Raw genomic sequence first — 22,192 nt, forward strand, 5'->3', positions numbered from 1 at the left:
ACCATCTACTAAGCTCAACAATCTCTTTTTTCCTTAGAGATCCTATATACTTGTCTCATAATTTCTTGAATTCAGAAACAATCTTGATCTCCATGGAAAACTATTAAACCTAAAATGTACTTCCTATTTAATTGAAGGGGGCTCTTACATGTTTGTTATAGCTTAGTGGCCACAATATGCATAAAACCATTCCTGCATTAAGTATGCACTCCTCCCAGGGCTGGTGTTAGACATTCTGGGGTCCAGGACAGAAATTGGGGAGGGGGCCCAAAAGCTGACCTTCAGCCTATGCCTCCTTTAGTTTGAGGCAGGTTTGGGGCCCTCTATGGAATGGGGACCCAGGGCAATTGCCCTGTTTTTCACCCCCTAACACCGGCTCTGACTCTTCCAAAAGAGAGTACACTCTTTCAAATAGTGGAGAGAGTGTGCAGTCTATCCCAATAATACATGCATGCACAAACCATCAAACATGCACAAATGGGTTAGAGTCAATATATCATGCCTTGACTTCCATGCAGAAATCAAAGCGTATTCTATAAAGTACACTTTAGTTTAGGCGTACATTATAGAATATGCTGAGTACTGTTCAGTGTATTTTTTCTAGGGAAAAAGGTACCGTACTCAAATGCCAGGCCACCCTTCAGGTGTGTAGTGATCACTGACGGACTCACCCCACAATAGCCAGACCCCCTGCAACAAGTCACAGAATCTATGACAAGACAGAATTGGTGTGTAGAGCCTGAGCTCTTTTATTAAAACTTGGGGATCATGGGTCAATTTTAGCAGACAATGGAAAAGGTACCAGTACTCAGTACCCCCAAGGACTTGCTGACCTGAACATGTATACCCTGGAGGCATAGGCGTAGTTTGACTGTTTCATTTGGGGGGGCAAAAAAATGGGCGGAGCATATTAGCATATCATTTGCATATATACATATGCAAATGAATATGCTAATATGGAGGAAGGAAATGAAATTTACAGGCAAAATATCACAGATGCACATTTCAAAAAGCTGACATTTCAATTAATAAATTATGAATAAAATAAACTTTTATTTACCTTTGTTGTCTGATCATGTAGTTTTTCTATTCGCTTTGATCCCAGTGTCTTCTGTTTTATGCAGTGTCTTCTTTCCAGTAGGCTTCCCTCTGCTCCCCACCCTCCCAGTCCCATCCATCTCTTGCTCCTTCCCTCTGCTCCCCACCCCTCCCAGTCCCATCCACCTTCTGTTCCTTCCCTCTGCTCACCATCCCTCCGTCCCATCCATCTCTTGCTCCTTCCCTCTGCTGTGCCTGACCTCTCCAAATCCCATCCATCTCCTGGTCCATCCCTCTGCTCCCCACCCCTCGCAGTCCCATCCATCTCTTGCTCCTTCCCTCTGCTCCCCACCCCTCCCAGTCCCAACCATCTCTTGCTCCTTCCCGCTGCTCCCCACCCCTCCCAGTCCCATCCATCTCCTGCTCCTTCCCACTGCTTCCCACCCTCCCAGTCCCATCCATCTCCTGCTCCTTCCCACTGCTTCCCACCCTCCCAGTCCCATCCATCTCCTGCTCCTTCCCTCTGCTCCCCACCCCTCCCAGTCCCAACCATCTCTTGCTCCTTCCCGCTGCTCCCCACCCCTCCCAGTCCCATCCATCTCCTGCTCCTTCCCACTGCTTCCCACCCTCCCAGTCCCATCCATCTCCTGCTCCTTCCCACTGCTTCCCACCCTCCCAGTCCCATCCATCTCCTGCTCCTTCCCACCCTCCCAGTCCCATCCATCTCCTGCTCCTTCCCACTGCTTCCCACCCTCCCAGTCCCATCCATCTCCTGCTCCTTCCCTCTGCTCCCCACCATAGGCGTAGTTTGACTGTTTCATTTGGGGGGGCAAAGAATGGGCGGAGCATATTAGCATATCATTTGCATATATAAATATGCAAATGATATGCTAATATGGAGGAAGGAAATGAAATTTACAGGCAAAATATCACAGACGCATATTTCAAAAAGCTGACACATTTCAATTAATAAATTATGAATAAAATACTTTTATTTACCTTTGTTGTCTGATCATTTAGTTTTTCTATTCGCTTTGATCCCAGTGTCTTCTGTTTTATGCAGTGTCTTCTTTCCAGTAGGCTTCCCTCTGCTCCCCACCCTCCCAGTCCCATCCATCTCTTGCTCCTTCCCTCTGCTCCCCAACCCTCCCAGTTCCATCCATCTTCTGTTCCTTCCCTCTGCTCACCATCCCTCCGTCCCATCCATCTTCTGCTCCTTCCCTCTGCTGTGCCTGACCTCTCCCAATCCCATCCATCTCCTGGTCCATCCCTCTGCTCCCCACCCCTCGCAGTCCCATCCATCTCTTGCTCCTTCCCTCTGCTTCCCACCCCTCCCAGTCCCATTCATCTCCTGCTCCTTCCCTCTGCTTCCCACCCCACCCAGTCCCATCCATCTCCTGCTCCTTCCCTCTGCTTCCCACCCCTCCCAGTCCCATTCATCTCCTGCTCCTTCCCTCTGCTTCCCACCCCACCCAGTCCCATCCATCTCCTGCTCCTTCCCTCTGCTTCCCACCCCACCCAGTCCCATCCATCTCCTGCTCCTTCCCTCTGCTCCCCACCCCTCCCAGTCCCATTCATCTCCTGCTCCTTCCCTCTGCTTCCCACCCCTCCCAGTCCCATTCATTTCTTGCTCCTTCCCTCTGCTTCCCACCCCTCCCAGTCCCATTCATCTCTTGCTCCTTCCCTCTGCTTCCCACCCCTCCCAGTCCCATTCATTTCCTGCTCCTTCCCTCTGCTTCCCACCCCTCCCAGTCCCATTCATCTCTTGCTCTTCCCTCTGCTTCCCACCCCTCCCAGTCCCATCCATCTCTTGCTCCTACCCTCTGCTTCCCACCCCCTCCAGTCCCATTCATTTCCTGCTCCTTCCCTCTGCTTCCCACCCCTCCCAGTCCCATTCATCTCTTGCTCCTTCCCTCTGCTTCCCACCCCTCCCAGTCCCATTCATCTCCTGCTCCTTCCCTCTGCTCCCCACCCCTCCCAGTCCCATTCATCTCCTGCTCCTTCCCTCTGCTTCCCACCCCTCCCAGTCCCATTCATTTCTTGCTCCTTCCCTCTGCTTCCCACCCCTCCCAGTCCCATTCATCTCTTGCTCCTTCCCTCTGCTTCCCACCCCTCCCAGTCCCATTCATTTCCTGCTCCTTCCCTCTGCTTCCCACCCCTCCCAGTCCCATTCATCTCTTGCTCCTTCCCTCTGCTTCCCACCCCTCCCAGTCCCATTCATCTCCTGCTCCTTCCCTCTGCTTCCCACCCCTCCCAGTCCCATTCATTTCCTGCTCCTTCCCTCTGCTTCCCACCCCTCCCAGTCCCATTCATCTCTTGCTCCTTCCCTCTGCTTCCCACCCCTCCCAGTCCCATTCATCTCCTGCTCCTTCCCTCTGCTTCCCACCCCTCCCAGTCCCATTCATTTCCTGCTCCTTCCCTCTGCTTCCCACCCCTCCCAGTCCCATTCATCTCTTGCTCCTTCCCTCTGCTTCCCACCCCTCCCAGTCCCATCCATCTTCTACTGCCCCCCCCCCCCGCGAGGTCCAAGATCGTGACTCCGTTTACCCCCTCTCTTCCTCCCTCCCTCCGGCGCAGGCAACAGTCTTCGGCTTTTTCAGCGTTCCTGGCAGCGGTAGCGATGTACACGCTGCCTTCGGTCTGCCCCGGAAGCCTTCTCTTCAAGTTCCTGTTCTCACCTATGCGGGAACAGGAACTTGAAGAGAAGGCTTCGGGGCAGAGCCAAAGGCAGCGTGTACAACGCTACCGCTGCCAGGAACGCTGGAAGACTGCTGCCTGCGCCGGAGGGAGGGAGGAAGAGAGAGGGGTAGACGGACACGCTCCTCTCCGTCCGCTTGGCTTCCCTGCCCTCTCTGTCTGCGTCCCGCCCGAAAGGAAATGACGTCAGAGGAAGGCGGGACGCAGATAGAGAGGGCAGGGAAGCCAAGCGGACGGAGAGGAGCGCGTGCCTGCCTGCATGTGGTTTTTTTTTGTTTTTTTTGTTTTTTTTTTAAACTAATGGCGCGGCGGCGCCTCGCGTCGTTTGGGGGGGCATTGCCCCCCCTCGCCCCCCCCCCCCAGTCTACGCCTATGCTCCCCACCCCTCCCAGTACTATCCATCTTCCCTCTGCTCCCCACCCCTCCCCCCCGCGCGAGGTCCAAGATGGTGACTCCGTTTACCCCCTCTCTTCCTCCCTCCCTCCGGCGCAGGCAGCAGTCTTTTCCAGCATTCCTGGCAGCTGTAGCGATATACACGCTGCCTTTGGTCTGCCCCGGAAGCCTTCTCTTCAAGTTCCTGTTCCCACCTATGCGGGAACAGGAACTTGAAGAGAAGGCTTCGGGGCAGAGCCAAAGGCAGCGTGTACAACGCTACCGCTGCCAGGAACGCTGGAAAAGACTGCTGCCTGCGCCGGAGGGAGGGAGGAAGAGAGAGGAGTAGACGGAGACGCTCCTCTCCGTCCGCTTGGCTTCCCTGCCCTCTCTGTCTGCGTCCCGCCCGAAAGGAAATGACGGCAGAGGAAGGCGGGACGCAGATAGAGAGGGCAGGGAAGCCAATCGGACGGAGAGGAGCGCGTGCCTGCATGTGTTTTTTTTTTTTTAACTAATGGCGCGGCAGCGCCTCGCGTCGTTTGGGGGGGCACTGCCCCCCCTCGCCCCCACCAGTCTACGCCTATGCCTGGAGGAAAGGAGAATCAGGGGTGATATGATACAGATGTTCAAATATTTGAAAGGTATTAATCCTCAAATGAACCTTTTCCGTAGATGGGAAGGCAGTAGAACTAGAGGATATGAAATGAGATTGAAGGGGGGCAGACTCAAGAAAAATGTCAGGAAGTATTTTTTTCACGGAGAGAGTCGTGGATACTTGGAATGCCCTCCCGCGGGAGGTGGTGGAGATGAAAACGGTAACGGAATTCAAACATGTGTGGGATAAACATAAAGGAATCCTGTTCAGAAGGGATGAATCCTCGGAAGCTTAGCCGACATTGGGTGGCAGAGCCGGTGGTGGGAGACGGGGATAGTGCTGGGCAGACTTCTATTGTCTGTGCCCTGAATACGGCAGATACAAATCAAGGTCAGGTATACACATAAAGTAGCACATACTGTATGAGTTAATCTTGTTGGGCAGACTGGATGAACCGCGCAGGTCTTTCTCTGCCATCATCTATCTACTATGTTAATAAAAGCCCTGGTGCTGCTTCACGTAACTAAATTTAGTCACAGTCAGTTACTCCAACTAAAACCTGGTGTAAATCACAATGCCTAAATTAGGTGCGGAGCGAGTGTATTCTATAACAATGTGCATAGATTTTAGAAACACAACCTACCCATTCCACTTCCATAACCACACCCACTTCAGCTATGTGACTTAAAATTTATGCACACCATGTTACAGAATATGCTTAGCAAGTAGTGTACATAAATTCTAATTAATGCTAATTAGCTCTGATATTTTGCTTCTTAATATACAATTATCAGCGCTGATTAGCTTGTTAACTAATTAAGTTGTGCTCATTGTTATTGAATACTCTTTGATTTTTGCACGGAAATCTAGGTGTGATATATAGAGTCCCAGGGATTGTGTGTACATGCATATACTATAAGGCAAGAGTGTGCATGCTTTCCAAATGAGCACACGCTCCAAACTACATTGCTCCCATAAAAATAAATAGCTAAAGCCTACCCAATAAAAAACAAATATTTTTGTAAATGACACAGGAAATGACAGAACATGAACATTTTGGGGCTGCACATTTCTGTTGATCCTAGCTGTTAGCAAGAGAGGCAAAATGGGGCTTCTGACCCCATGGAACTTGTAGTGATGACTAAGACCTAGGATATAGGATAAATGAAGAGGTTTCTAAATGTTTTTGCCTTCTTTCACCTTAAATGTTTAAACTAAGACTGCACAGAGCCTATGACTAGTATGGAGAACTTGGAGGGGGGTGGGGGGAGCAAAACTGGCAGCCAGCTGAGAAGAACTGGAGGGAGGTGAGTTACAGAGAGGTTTGATGATCCTGAGAAGAATATGTCTCTATTAATATTCAAGTAAACAGTATGGGCTGTTAATCCTACTTCCGTAATCTAATACAACAAGGACTGAAAAACAGCCAATCTAAATCCCAAAGGGTTGTATAGAGTGATCATACAACAAACAGCATAAACGTGGAAATTACCCTCAGAGACCAAGGCTTCCACCAAGGTCTGACCAGCAGGACTCTGATATCTATGTAAGATTTTTGTGTCTGCGGTCTAGTCTCTTTCATAGGGTAAAACTTTCCCACTCGCTCTCTACTGAAACTATTCTTATCCAAACATAAGTTTCAAGACATTACTGAGTTTACAAATATTCCCAAGCTACAGCTTAGCATAGATGAATTTAGCTTTCATTTGGCTGGCTTGGTAACCCCACATTTCAACTGCTGATTATCATTCAACGGGGCCCAAATCGTTTCACCCACTTCAGGGCTTCATCAGGAACCACCCAATTTAAACATAATTTACAGGGGTATTGATTTAGCTGACTAGACTTCTCTAGGAACTGGCAGCAAAGTTCTGAGATGTGCCTGAGGAATGTTCTGGCATTCATTTTTTTTATAGGAGATCAGCCAGGTAGGAATACCCCTAGATTCAAGGAGCCCACATCTATCAGAATGTGTGAGATGTCATTTCAGATCCCAGATAAAGAAATTTCTGAGAGTGTAGAAATAAAAACTAAAACTGTCACAAGATCACCCTAAAGCTGAGAAGGAGACGAGAATGGAGAAGAAGACTTCAGAAACCCATGAATCCAGTGTCAAATTTCTGTACTTTTTTGTTCTTGTCTCCAGGGTATGAATTGAACAGATGAACTGTCGGTCCACTGATTCACTCAGTAAATTATACCATTCACCAGAGATCTCTTGAATGATCTGTGTCTTTTTCAGAATGAACTTTTGAGCAAAGGGTTGATAGACACTACCAAGGTGTATGATCATCATATTGTAAAATATGCATATAAGTGCCAATCCCATCCACAGTCCACCCATTCTACATTCATGGGAATCCCTGCACTATGTGGTTATCACTTCAAAGTAGACTCTATATTCTGAACACCTACATTTATGCATATATACGCTTAGGCAATTTTATAAGCATGCCAATCTACATGTTCAAGTTGCATATACAATTATCCCCGTAATGGATAGTTGGAGCTTAAAATCTAGCAGTTAAAACCAACAGGGTCCATTGTGTGTTTCTGAAGTAAGAATGAATCTTAACTGTGGATTAAGACTTTGCTTTATAGTTCATATTCACTAATGAGTGTATTATTCTTCTTCATTTTTTATCTTATTCGGGTTGTACTGGACCTCACCAGCCACCTTTCATGGTGCAGAACCCATGCAGAACACTCTTCCTCTTGGACACCAAGATCCCATTACTCAAAGGGGCAGGGCACCACTCATTGTTGAAGGACCGAGAAGGGCATCGAGGGCCACGGAACCAGAAGTAGCTGATGCAGACAATTTAGTCAATGAATATTTTTCCAAAGATTAATGGCATTGTTCATCATGGAGTCTCTCCAGGGGAAGTATCTTCCAAATAGGTTTAATATATACATACAATGGCAATAATAAACTTTACACACAAGGCACTAGAAAAAATAATGATCCCCAGGGTAAGGGTTGTTTTTCAGTGTCCCTTCTCTCCTGTGGGCTTTTGAGCTCACAGACTGACTCACAATTCCAATACTCCCCCACCCCCACCCCGTAACTATCCATTTGCCTATCTCTTGTGATGACCCCATTGCTAGAAATCATACCTGTGATCTTGCAGGTTAGTGACTAAAGACTTGAAGCTGAGCCTCAGAAGCAGCTTACTGTAGCTGCAACCTAAGTTACAAGAAATATGACCATAAGGGCAGATGGAGAACATAAGAACATAAGAATAGCCATACTAGGTTAGACCAATGGTCCATCTAGCCCAGTATCCTGCATTCCACAGTGGCCAATCCAGGCACAAGTACCTGGCAGAAACCCATTAGTAGCAACATTCCATACTACCAATCCCAGGGCAAGCAGTGGCTTCTCCATGTCCATCTCAATAACAGACTATAGACTTTTTCTCTATCCCCAGAAGAGTCCATTGGATCAACAATAGGTGTGTCTTATAAGTGACAATATGTAAGGAAGCCTAACTATTACCTGTGGTTCTCATTTTATGCCTTATTCCTGCTCCATAGTCAATTCATGCTTTACAAGTAATTCATGATCCATGCCTGATTCCTGCTTCACATTTGGCTCCTGATCTTGCCTGTTCTCTGCTTTGCTTGATCCTGCCCTGACTTAGCCTCTCCATCTACACTTGCCTAATGTATTTTCCCCAAGTTTGAACCAGCTCAGCACCATTACTGGAAAGGTTTTATGGCAACTAGGAGAGGAACTGTAGGGGTTTATCCAACCATGCAACCTTTGGTTCTGATTCTGCCAATACATGATCCTGTCAGACTCATTAAAGGTAAACTTTGTAATTAGTTTCCTCACAAAGAAAGTCCTGTCATGGACCACTCCCTTCTGGAACAGAACAGCATTGTCCTTAACAATCTGAAACACTTTCTGCTGTTTCTTATACCCTTGGGAACTGGACTGAGACTGAGAATAACATGATGATCCTCTGACAGGGTAGACAAACAACAAAGAATTATGCAATTGAATTCCAGTACTGGGTTAATGGCTTTGATTGGAAGGAGTCAATTCCCCATGCTCACTTATGATGGGGCCTGGCAGCTTGTGTTAAAGATGAACTTGAAAAATTGGATCCTCTGGCTTGCCTAGAGGAGCTATTCATGCTATATATATATATTCATACAGAAAGAGGCCTATCAAAATGCACCCTGGAAAGACATACTAAGACAACTGAACTAGGTCATAGTACTGAACCTCCAGAGTAGTCTATGATAATGGGTACCATGAAATTATGTCTGTTAGCAGAGGATGATAGATGGTGCTGGGAAGGATTCTGTCTCTATTGTGGTGTTCCTGGGCCTATGTGAAATATCTTCAGAAGCAGGCCACAAAGTCATCAGCAACTCCAGGAGACTGAAAGCTGGGAGCAAGTATTAACTATCCTCTAAGATTAAACTTTTTGATGCGTACCTGACTTTCTCGCATGGTGATCGCTATCCGCCTTCTATGGAAGGACAAGGAGCTTTCAGCATATACCATAAATGACTCTTGAGTATCAGTCTGCTTCATGGACTTTAACTTTGTTGAGCAGTTTCAAGTTCTCATCTGATAGAAGGGGGTGACTGTTGCTGTGGAAACCAGTGATTGCTCACCTGTGTCACTGAGCCTTATTTCTCTAGAAACTCTCGTAGTGACTATTAGCTAGGAACACCAAGAAGTAATATGATTTATATCTTGCGGATACCCTGATTAGATCGACATGAACCCTATATCTACTGGAGAACTCTCCAGATTTCCTTTCCATCTCAGTTTTGCCAGAAGAACTGTTTGCCCAATCTGGAAATGAGAGAGAATGCCCCAGAGGGTGCTGCTAAGGAAATATAGGGCTGCACTGCCACCCAGTAGAAAATGAGCAGCTACCAGAAAAATTCATGCAGAATCAGGAAATGTTTTATAAAGAGACCATTTACTCCCTCATAGACCTTATGACTTCCCAACTGACTTACAGCACGGGGCACAAGTGAATAAAAGGTGCATATCTAGGTGGATGAATCAGCACTTGAGGGTGATTACCGGACTGGAACCATATAATCGTGTCAATCGCCTTCTTTGCAAGGTGAATATAAATATTTTTTTTCAGATTATTCGAAATACCTTTTCTTGTAAGTTTCAAACACACTGTGAATATCGATGGAATATCTTCTTTTATAATAGGAGATATTTATTGCCCCTGTTCACAAAGCGGCCCATTTACTAAGCTGCAGTAAGCACTAATGTGTGCTTACCACAGGTTAAAAGCGCTCAGGTGTCCTGCGGTAGTTTTGGCATCCCATAGGCTAAAAAATACTTTTTATTTTATTTTTTTAGTACTGGGGGCTGAGGGCAGAGAGTAGATGTGTTCTGAACTAGTCAGTAAATGCAGCTACATTTCTGTGTTCCAACCGATTAGCATGGGAGTTCTTACCGCCTAGAAAATAGGTGTTGGTAAGTGTTCCCACGCTAATGGGGAAATCAGAACATGCTATACACAAAAAAATTTATGAGGAAGAGAACCCAGCAGCTAAATGTCGCAAACACAAGCAAAAACAAAAAAGATTCTCTTATAAAATAACAGTGTGCAGTATAAATAAAATAAGGAGGAACAAAAGCCTCAAGAAGCTCCCAACTAGAATCAGCGGGAGCAGGACTGCTTCATCACTGGCAAAAAAAAAAAAAAACTTCTTTAAAAAGTAACAGCATATAGAGAATAACAGCCTCTTCAAAATTGTTTTCAATAGCACATTAGCAGATCATAATCAATTATCTATACTTAGCTATATAGTCTTTTCCTTTACTCAGAGAACGGGCTGTGACAAACAGTGGCCAGCATTTCATCTAGCTGCATCAGGGTCTAACGGCCAAAAATTTGAAACTCCGTTCTTCACTCAACTGGAACATGGACATTAATGAGAACATTGGAAATGTGGCCATTTTACAGCCATGCTAAATGTGGCCTCAGCATGCAGGAAAACCCACACTAGTTATAGTACTTGCCACTTTTTAGTGCAGCTTAGTAAAAGGGCCACAAAGTGATTTATGGTCACCATTTCAATATAGTAAACCAAGAATCTGTTGAAAGTCCCGTTTCGATTAATGGAACACATTGTGGCATCTTCTAATCTGTGCAAAGAAAACCACCCCAAAGGGGTGGAGGTACACTGGTTCCTACGTAAAAGGTTGCAGAAGCAAGAAGTAGGAAAGGTAGGCTCTTCTAAAAACCGGAGGAGACATCTATAAAGAAACAATTCTTTATTGCAAGCGAAGTGACAACTCAACACAGCTGTATTTCGGCACTAGCTCGCGCCTTCTTCAGGAATCTTATGATGTATAGCTGATTGTGTAAAGTCGAGAGTTTGTTACAAAAAAACTTTCATGTGAGGTATAAACTTCCACTGTCAGAACAGAGAAGAGCACTGTAGTGTAGCAACAGCTTCAATGAAGTTTATACCTCATATGAAAGTTTTTTTGTAACAAACTATCAACTTTACACAATCAGCTATACATCATAAGACTCCTGAAGAAGGCGCGAGCTAGCGCCGAAACACAGCTGTTTTGAGTTATTGTCACTTCGCTTGGAATAAAGAATTGTTTCTTTATAGACGTCTCCTCCGGTTTTTAGAAGAGCCTACCTTTCCTACTTCTTGCTTCTGCATTCTTCCAATCTGTGAAATTTGGGGATGTGAGGTAAATAATATACACAAGTGTAAATCTGAACAAAAAGGAGACAAATCCTCTGTAACAACCAGCCCTATGTTTGCAGTATGTGAAATTCTGTGGGTTCAAAATCTTCATCTGTTCACCTTCATTGTTAGTTGATAACCTGCCTTTACTTGGTAGTTCAAGGTGAGGACCAGCAAAATAACAGTGAAATGTTAAATAAAGCCAGACAAAATCATGAAAATCAGGAGAAAATCCATTCTATGGATTGTGCAGAAGTGTAATAGGGTGTACCTTTGCTGAAAAATTCATTCTCCCCTGAAGGAAAGGACTTCAAGAAAAGGTTGCCAAATTTACTGATGCAGCCAAATTGAACTCACCTTTTGCTTTGAATGTTGGTGTTTCACCTAAAACAAACAAAAGTTAAAATAAACTTAATAAACACTTCAAAAAAGTTGCAAAAAAGATGTGGACTGGTATTCAACAACTTAAAATACAATAGGGGTGTGCATTAATTTGAAATGACATGGGAAATGTCAATGATGTTTCCATGTCTTTTCACTTTGCTTTTTGCCAATACATCAGAAAACAACCTGAAATTTCAGGTTTTTTCTCATGTCCCTAATAGTGAGCACTCTTGTGAAAGGGTGCCTATAGTTCTGAAGAGTGCACAGTTTTCAAGGGGTGCACTATTTGCAAAAAGGATGCAATTTGTCAGAAACAGTGCACATTCTGTCCCAATAGTGTGTGTATGTGCAAACGACTACTACTACTACTACTACTTAACATTTCTAAAGCGCTACCAGGGTTACGCAGCGCTGTACAATTTAACATAGAGGGACAGTCCCTGCTCATGGAGCTTACAATCTAAGAGACAAGTGAACAGACAGTTCGATAGGGGCGGTCAAATTGGGGCAGTCTGGATTTAGTGAACGGTAAGAGTTAGGTGCCGAATGCAGCATTGAAGAGGTGGGTTTTAAGCAAAGACTTGTAGTTGGGCAGGGAGGGGGCTTGGCGTAAGGGCTCAGGAAGGTTGTAACTTGTATGGAGTAGAGGAGTGGTCAAATGGTTAGGGCAGTGGCCTTTAATCCTGGTAACCTGGGTTCAATTCCCATGATAGGACTTTGGGCAAGTCACTTAACTCTCCATTGCTCTCAGGTCTGTAAAATAATGAGTGGAGTGAAATGGGTAGACATGAATCAATTGTTTACTCTCCAAAAATACTAGGACTAGGGGGCATATGATGAAGCTATCAAATAGTAAATTTAATATGAATTGGAGAAAATCTTTCTTCTCTCAACATGTAATTAAACTCCAGAATCCGTTGCCAGAGAATGTGATAAAGGCAGATAGCTTAGTGGTTTAAAAAGGGCCTGGACGGCTTCCTAAAGTAAAAGTCCATAGATCATTATTAAATTGACTTGAGGAAAATCCACTGCTTATTTCTAGGATAAGCAGCATAAAATGTATTGAGCTTTTTTGGGATCTTGCCAGGTATTTGTGACCTGGATTGGCCACTGTTGGAAACAGGTGCAGGACTTGATGGACCTTTGGTCTGTCCCAGTGTGGCAATACTTATGTACTTACGTAAACAAACAAAAACTTAGATTCTGAGCCACTAGGGATAGAGGAATTACCTGCATATAATGTGTACAGCACTGTATACATCTAGTAGCACTACAGAAATGAGTAGTAGTAGTGCAGCAGCGAAGGGCGACTAAAATGATAGCGGGGATGGGATGACTTCCCTATGAAGAAAGACTAAGGAGGCTAGGGCTATACAGCTTGGAGAAGAGATGGCTGAGGGGAGACATGATAGAGGTATATAAAATAATGAGTGGAGTGGAACAGGTGCATGTGAAGCGTCTGTTCACACTTTCCAAAAATACTAGGACTAGGGGACATGCGATGAAACTACAGTGTAGTAAATTTAAAACAAATCAGAGAAAATCTTTCTTCATCCAACGCGTAATTAAACTCTGGAATTCGTTGCCGGAGAACGTGGTGAAGGCGGTTAGCTTGGCAGAGTTTAAAAAGGGGTTGGACGGTTTCCTAAAGGACAAGTCCATAAACCGCTACTAAATGGACTTGGGAAAAATCCACAATTCCAGGAATAACATGTATAGAATGTTTGTATGTTTGGGAAGCTTGCCAGGTGCCCTTGGCCTGGATTGGCCGCTATCGTGGACAGGATGCTGGCCTCGATGGACCCTTGGTCTTTTCCCAGTGTGGCATTACTTATGTACTATCAGGAAAGAATAAGAATGTGCCTTCTTTTGGAAGAAGGCACCCCTTTTTAGAAAAAATGTGTGCTTTGCAAAAGAGTGCATACAAGGGAATGGTACAGTATAGGGGGTGGAGTGCTTCTGTGTACAAAAGAAGAGCGGGACTTGGGAGTGATTGTGTCTGATGTCCTTAAGGTGGCCAAACAGGTAGAAAAGGTGACAGTAAAAGCCAGAAAGATGCTTGGGTGCATAAGGAGGGGGATGACCAGCAGGAAAAAAGAGGTGATAGTGCCCTTGTATAAGCCTCTGGTGAAGCCCCATTTAGAGTACTGTGTGCAATTCTGGAGACCGCACCTACGGAAAGATATAAACAGGATGGAGTAGGTCCAGAGGGTGGCTACAAAATTAGTAAGCGGTCTCCATCATAAAACATATAGGTGTACATGCATATACCAGAAGAGAGGTGGGAGAGAGGGGATATAATCAAGACGTTTAAATACCTCAGTGGCATCAATATACATGAGGCAAGCCTTTTTAGGGGGGTATACGGTGAAGTTAGAGGAAATGGGTTTAGGAGGAATCTAAGAAAATACTCTTTCACGGAAAGGGTAGTGGATGCATGGAATGGCCTCCCGGTAGAAGTGGTGGACATGAAGACTGTGTCAGAATTTTAAAAAGCATGGGACAGGCATGTGGGATCCCATAGGAAAGGCAGAGTTAGTGGTTACTGAGGATGGGCAGACTGGATGGGCCATTTGGCCCTTATCTGCAGCCATTTTATTTATTTATTGCATTTGTACCCCACATTTTCCCACCTATTTGCAGGCTCAATGTGGCTTACTTAGTACCATCAAAGGCGTTTTCCCAGTCAGTGGATAACAAATACAAAGTTGTATAGTGATTGTATGAGGTATAAGTGGAGGGTCGAAATGAATGACAATTATGTGTCGTCCTGTGCGATCATAGTCATGCTGTGTTGGTAGGTGAAGAGGGTTACGTGGGGTCGTTGGGGTAGGCCTTTTTGAAGAGGTTGGTTTTTAGTGATTTCCTGAAGTTAAAGTGGTCGTGGATTGTTTTCACAGCTTTTGGGAGCCCATTCCATAGTTGTGCGCTTGTTCATGTTCTATGTTTCTAATAATACTGCTTTTATAATAAAAAATATGCCCAAAAGAACCCTGAACGAAACAAACATTCCTATAATCAATACAGGAAACAAGACAGCACAGAAATGTTCGCATTGCATACCTCTAAAATACATTATAGTTTCTTCTAACATCCTACACCAGACGTTCCCAAATCTGACCTAGAGACCTCATATCTAATTGTGTTTTTAGATTATTCACAATGAATATGCATAAGATGAACTGAATTTTAAAATATAATTATTCTTTCTAAGACAAAAATGTTCTGTTTCAGTTTATGTATCTGCCTCAAAGGGGTCTGCAACGTATGGGCTAGATTTATTAAAAGTATGCCACAGCTTTAATGCATGCTAATTTATATATTTATTTATTTAGTAATACAATTTCTATTCCACACAATCCTACAGTTCTAGGCAGATTATGGTTGAAGCATACATAAAATCAAGGGCATATCATCAGAAACAAATATCAAAAGTGACAAATACCAAACAAACTCATCATATTTAAAACAAGTAATATAAGACATATTATATTACCGATACTTATCTAAAAATTTTATGATAAAACTTTTGCAATAAATATGCTTTTAGCTGCTTCCTGAACATTCTGTCTTCTGAAGTTCGAGGGCGAGCATATTCCACCATTGGCCGGTTGTGGAGCGAAGTCTATGGAGGCTGATTCGATAAAATGCTACGAAAAGGGGATTTTTTTTTCAGATGGGTATAAAGCTCATTCTGGATGGTTAATTTTAAGAGTCAAAGCTTTAGCAATAGTGGCTTAATTTCTCAAGACCTTGAAAACTAGTGTCAAAACTTTAAATTGAACCCTTCACGAAATAGGAAGCATGCAGCAGAAATTTATGTGGCTTGTTATGTGCAAGGCATGCAATCTGATAATCCTATAAATAAGGCATTACAATAAACAAAATGGGATATAAACGTACGTTATATAAATAGTCAAAATTTTCCATAGTTCTTTGTGCCAATTGTAGTTTTAAAAAGATAGTTTTAAGAATCTTTATTAGATGAGGGTACAGTTTACATGTTATATACAGGTACTTTCTCTGTCCCTACATGGCTCACAAAAGCTGTGGCAAAAGGGGGCCAATGCTGGCATCATGATGCACATGTTTTACACATGCGCCGAGGCTCCCTTTTACCACAGCTGGTAAAAGGGAAGTCTTGCTTTCCTACAGGAAGCGGCCATGTGGCAAGTAAAGCACTTGCTGCATGGCCATTTTGGGGGCGGAACTCTTACTGCCACCCATTGAGATGGTGATATGGGCTCCCGTGTTAACCAGGCGGTAACCGGGCAACACACGGCACTGCCTGATTACCATCAGGTACACTCTGGCACTACAAAAATAAATACATTTTTGTAGCACCAGAAATGACGGCACGCTAGGGATGAGAAATACCACTGGGCTGCTGCAGTAGCCTGGTGGTACTTCCTGTAGAGCATTGGGCTTACTACCGCTTAGTAAAAGGAGCCCTAAGTTTTTGTACCTTGGGCAATGTAGGGTTAAGTGACTTGCCCAGGATCACATGAAGCTGCAATGAGAATCAAACTCAGGTCCCCTGGCTTTCAGCTTACAACACTAACCATTAGGCTACCCCACACTTGACACCTCAAATATCATAAAGAATCCATAATACCCCCAGATAATACATTTCCTTGAGGAATTGAATTGAAGAACTATCTAAAGAAAAATTATTAGGACAATTGGTTGGTCATTTGGCAGGAAATTATTTCCTGCCATCCAACCTTTAATGCATATTATTATTATATGAGTCCTGTTGCATAAATTGTCATGCAGTAAATAACATGTATTGATTTCATTAATATTTGTAAGCATACTAACCTGATAGTACATTTAAATAAATCTAGCTCTGTGTTTTCTATCTCAGACAATAACTTGCAAAGTGACCTACCTATGGGAGAAGTGGGGTTTTAATCCTGCTTCTGATTTGTTTGTCTCTTTTCCAGAGAGAACCAAATCTTTTCCAGAGAAGGGGAAGAAGTAGACTAGAAGCCATGAATCAAGGTTGCATGGGGTTCAACTTAGAAGTAATATCAGGGAGTACTTTTTCACAGAGAGTGTGGTGAATGCCTGGAATGCCCTCCCGCAGGAGGCGGTGGAGACAAATATGGTAACAGAATTCAAAAATATTTGGGATAAACACAAAGGATTCCTATATGGAAATAGAACGGAAGCAAAACAAAATTTAGCGGTGTTTAGATGGCAACTCCAGTAACTGGAAAGTAAGACCAATGCCAGGCAGACTTCTACCGTCTGTGCCCCGATTATGGCTAGACACATTTGGATGGGTCGGAATGGGCTTCAATAGCAACTCCAGTAGTTGGAAAGTATTTCCAGTACCGGGCAGACCTTCTATGGTCTGTGCCCTGAAAATGGCAAGGACAGGTCATGATAAAAAAAATATGTATGTTATATTGCAACACATGCTATGAGTTTATCTTACTTGGCAGACTGGATGGACCATGTAGGTCTTCATCTGCCATAATCTACTATGTTACTAAGAACACACCAGATTATTTCTCTACTCCAGTGAATTTCCAGAGCATGGAAATTTTCTTTAATGTATTTCCAATGCAGAAATCCTGAAAACTTGACGGAGGTCCCAAGGAGTGATTTAGGATGCCTTGTTCTAAAGTTCACAATGTGGTTGCTTGAAGCCTGATATTGAAAGGATTTATGCGCCAAACCTTGAGAGTTATGCTCCTAAATTGACCATTTTGAAAAATTTCTAGGTAAGCACCTAAATGAAAATGAATTTTCAGCTAAAAAGTTATGCTCCTAAGTTTGACTGAAAATAGGGCACAAATTTAGGAGGCTAATTAAGGGGCATACATTTAGGAGCTCAACATTTTCTGAATATTGAGCAATTGGTTATTTTATACTTTTTATTTTTTTTTTAAATAAGGAAAACTATAGTACTTAAACATATTACACAAGATAAAGAGTCTATCCATTCCAGCACCATTATAACCAGTGAAAATGCCACTGAAAATGCTCAGTTAGTGCTTAAGCTGGAACCAACCATATTGTGGGCATTCCCTATCTTTATGTGGTTCACCATAGCTACTTGAATGCTGAATATTTCATTTTAACTGGCTATGTTTTCACTACCATCATATACCTGGAAATTCAATGCCAAAGCCCAGACACGACCTGCCATTGAATTTCTAAGGATAACGCTGGCAGTGGTCAGCAAAGTGCTGACCATCACCAGTTGATTATCTACCCCATGTTTCTAAGGATGCAGTGATAGAGTAGAGGAGTAGCATAATTGTTAGTACAGTAGATTGTGGACCTGGGGATCTAGGTTCAATTCCTGCTGCTGCTTAATAGCTCCAGTGGATTGAGATCCTGAGGAACCAGGTTCAATTCTACCTGCAGCTCCATGTGGCCCTGGGCAAATCATTTAGCCCTCCATTGCCCTAGGTATAAGATATCATTTAGATTGTGAGCCCATTTGGAACAGTGCTAGTACCTGTAAGAAACTGTAAACCACGTAGGTCTAGGCAGTATATAAATACTTAAATTACCAATGTACAACATAATTGGGTGTGTTTATGTTTACGGTACATTTATTAGATTTTTTTTTATTTATAGATTTTCACATTTACATTTATGCAATAAACATAAATCTTGAAATATGGAAAATACAAATCAGAGAATTATATCAGAATTAGGCAATTATAAAAAATACAATTTAGTCCACAATTAGTGATCCAAGAACTAGGAAAATATCTTATATAAAACTCAATTAGATTATGAGAAATAAATTATATCTAAGTATGGAGAGAATTAGAGCTAGCGCAGCCGATTAATAGCGCTTGATCCAAGATATACAGTATTCAAAAACCTTAGCCTTTACTAGAAATGAATTCTAACAACTTCCCTGGATCAAATAATATATAGTTAGTGGATTCCAAGGAGATACAACATTTACATGGAAATTTAAGGAGAAAAGTCCCTCCTAATTGAAGAACTCTTGCTTTTATCAACATGAACTCCTTCCTTCTCTTTTGAGTATCTCTAGAGAGATCAGGGAAAATTTGAATTTTTGATCCCATTTATTAGATTTTTGATGTGCCAGCACATATCTATTTATGTGCTGGCTTTGAACCCATTAATAGTTTCCACATTAGTTTGCTAAAATGGATATTTATGCTGCATGCATCTGTCCCCAGATACTATATATGGTGACTAAAGTTGTACGTGCAAATCAGTGGACATAGCTGATTTGCACGTGCAACTTAATGGATTAATGAGCCAATCAGCACCAATAATTGGCTGCTAACAACTAATTATTGGTTTTAATTGGTGTTAATTGGGAGTTACGCACGCATCGTATTCTTGTGCGCTGAACTCCTGTAGCACATAATTTCAAGGTGGCATAGATGGGGCATTTGGGACAGGGGGGTTCCAGGGGTGTTTTCAGAATTTATGTGTATTGTTACAGAATAGACTCGATCAGCGCCTGAGGGTTCCTTTTACTAAGGTGCGCTGAAAAATGGCCTGTGGTAGAGTAGGCCCGTGTTTTGGCCATGTGCAGAATCATTTTTTCTGCAATCCTCTTGTCGCACTGAGATTATTTCTTAATTAGCAATACTTTAAAAAAATCTATTAATATAGAATAGAAAACACCAACCTATTTTTTTCACTTTAGATTTAGGTCCACCTGAATTGGGAAGAAAAAAAATTTATACAATGTACTAAAGAGCTAAACATTTGCATTATATAAAGGCATGCATCACAGTGGGTCTTTACTGCTTTTTAATATAATATAACATAACATAACATAACAGTTCATTCTTATATTCCAGAATTACCTCAATGAAGTTCTACGCAGATTACAGACAAGAGAATAATTCAGCTTAGAAAAGGTACAATGATAAGAATAAAAATAAAAACTGTACATTAATTACAAGAAAAAAATCCCTCTAATCCCTGATCTCTATTACATTTGATACCCTACCTCCCAGACACATACCTGGTGGCTAGTGGGGGGAGGGGAAGTGAGCCTATATGCTCCATCTCCAGTGGCTGCCATCTTCAAAATGGCTGCCAAACCCCCCCCCCCCCTTATGGTGATCTCACAGTATTACTGCAATGGAGCCAAGCTGCCAAATAAAAGGGCACTTTTACTAAAGAGTTGTCGCGTGGCAACACGGAACTACCGCCAGCCCAAAGCTGCCTCCAGTGGTAATTTCGCTTCAAGTGAGCACCATTTTTACCATGGTGCTAACCCAGCAGTAATCAGGCATCACCATGTGCTGCCCAGTTATCACCGGGTTACTGCGGGAGCCCTTACCACCACCTCAGTGGGTGGCGGTAAGAGCTGCCCGCCGCATGGCCACGCGGTAAGAGTAATCAATTCAAAAGAAATTTCTGAAACAAAAAAAAGTCTTCAAATCTGTTTTAAATCTTATCTCTTAGGATTAGGGTAAGCAAAAAAGAAAGAGGAGTCGCAAAGCGAATATAGAGTACTGGTGCTTGAATAACTAATAATCCCACACTTATGACTAGAAGTCACACAATTTTGAAGTTTAAAAAGCAAGCAATAAAATTCATGCACATCTCAAAATTTAGTGTGCTCTCTTCTAAAGGCTTTTTCACTTGTACTGCAACACACATTTTATTTTCATTTATTCATTTATTTATTTATTTAGTTAGTTAGTTAGTTAGTTAGTTAGTTTAGTTGTTTGCAAATCATTTTGTAAAATTATCTTTGGGGTCCTTTTACTAAGCTGCAGTAAAAAGAGTCCTGTGGTAGTGGTGGAGGCTGCTTTTCCTGTGCACCAGGGTCCTTTCTCCCACAGCAGGTAAAAAAAAAAACCCTTAACAAATGGCCATGCGGTAAGATTACTCTTACCCGCATGGCCATGCAGCGGGGAGCACATACCGCCACCCATTGAGGTGGCGGTAAGGGCTCCTGCAGTAACCTGGCAGCGCATGGTGCTGGCTGATTACCGCCGGGTTAGCACCGTGGTAAAAATGGTGCTCGCTTGAGGCGGAATTACCACTGGAGGCCGCATTGGGCTGGCGGTAGTTCCATGTTGCCACGCGGCAACCCTTTAGTAAAAGGGCCCCTTTATTTGACAGCTTGACTCTATAGCAGTAAGACTGTGAGATTACCATAATGGGGGCTTTGGCAGCCATTTTGAAGATGGCAGCCACTGAAGATGGAGCATATAAGATCACTCTCCCTTTCCCCACTAGCCACCAGGTAGGTGTCTGGGAGGTAGGGTATCAAATGTAATAGAGATCAGGAATTAGAGGGATTTTTTTTTTTTTTGTCCACACCAGCCTGGCTCTGTAAAACAGAGTGGACCTACTAACTTTACATTGCTGTGGCCAGGAATGCATGATATTCTCAGTTGCAGCAGCACAAAATTTAATTTACTACTCTAGTCACTAACCTATAGTAAATTTTGCTGTGTATAATATTGCATCTTACACAGGACATTTTTTGAGGGGGTATTTGGGGGTACTGAGTACCGGCACCTTTTCCATTGTCTGCTAAAATTGACCCATGGTCTCCAAGTTTTAATGAAAGAGCTCAGACTCTACACAACAATTCTGCCTTATCATAGCTTCTGTTACTGGTTGCAGGGGGCCTGGCCATTGTGGGGTGGATCCCTCAGTGATCACTCCCACCCCTGAAGGGTGGCCTGCCATTTGAGTGATCTTAGCACATTCCCCTGGATTCTATATAGTGCGACAAGAGTTGTTCTTGCAAATCAGGTCATATTCTGATTTGCACGCACAACATAATTATCTTAACAAGCCAATCAGTGCCTAATTGCCACTTAACAAGCAATTATTGACACTAATTAGCATTAATTAGAATTTACACGCACAACTTGCTAAGCATATTCTGTAAAGTGATGCGTGTAATTTCTAAGATGCAAAACTGAAAAGAGAGCATGGACATAGGTATGGAATGGGCGATTTAAGGGTGGTTCAAAAATCTATGCACATCATTATAGCATACACCTAGTCTGCGCCTAACTTAGGGTTTCTTTTATTAAACCACGCTAGCGATTCCCGAGTAGCAAATGAGAGGAAGCCCATTCAATGCCTTTGACCTTCCTCTCATTTGATGCACAGGAATCGCTAAAATGATTTAGTAAAAGAGGCCTTTAGTTGCCGGCATTTATACCAAGTTTTAGTTGGCATTTAATACCTGCAATTAAAATTAATCGCATGGACTGGCACTAGATCTATTCTATAAACCGCGCCTAACTTTAGGCTTAGTTTATAGAATATGCCTAGGCATATTTTTTCAGTGCCAATTTTTATAGTGTCATATGTAGAATCCAGCCCTTTATGACTACGGTAGGTCAAAGAGCTATCAAATAGCTCGTTTATTTTTAATATAGGATAACATGTAAACGTATATTAAAGATATTGTTT

General features: G+C 43.1%; 1 protein-coding gene across 1 annotated transcript in view; it reads right to left on the reverse strand.

The window, feature by feature from the left end:
* Positions 1-22,192, reverse strand: part of LOC115464763 (triadin-like) — a 183,520-nt gene that overhangs the window by 56,130 nt on the left and 105,198 nt on the right. Inside the window, exons 6-7 of the mRNA XM_030195116.1 lie at positions 19,425-19,454; positions 11,759-11,785 (exon numbers count right to left, since the gene is read on the reverse strand). Coding sequence (XP_030050976.1) covers positions 11,759-11,785; positions 19,425-19,454 — 57 coding nt within the window. The remainder of the gene's footprint in view (positions 1-11,758; positions 11,786-19,424; positions 19,455-22,192) is intronic.

The sequence above is a fragment of the Microcaecilia unicolor genome, chromosome 3 (assembly GCF_901765095.1).
Source record: "Microcaecilia unicolor chromosome 3, aMicUni1.1, whole genome shotgun sequence".
Lineage (NCBI taxonomy): Eukaryota > Metazoa > Chordata > Amphibia > Gymnophiona > Siphonopidae > Microcaecilia > Microcaecilia unicolor.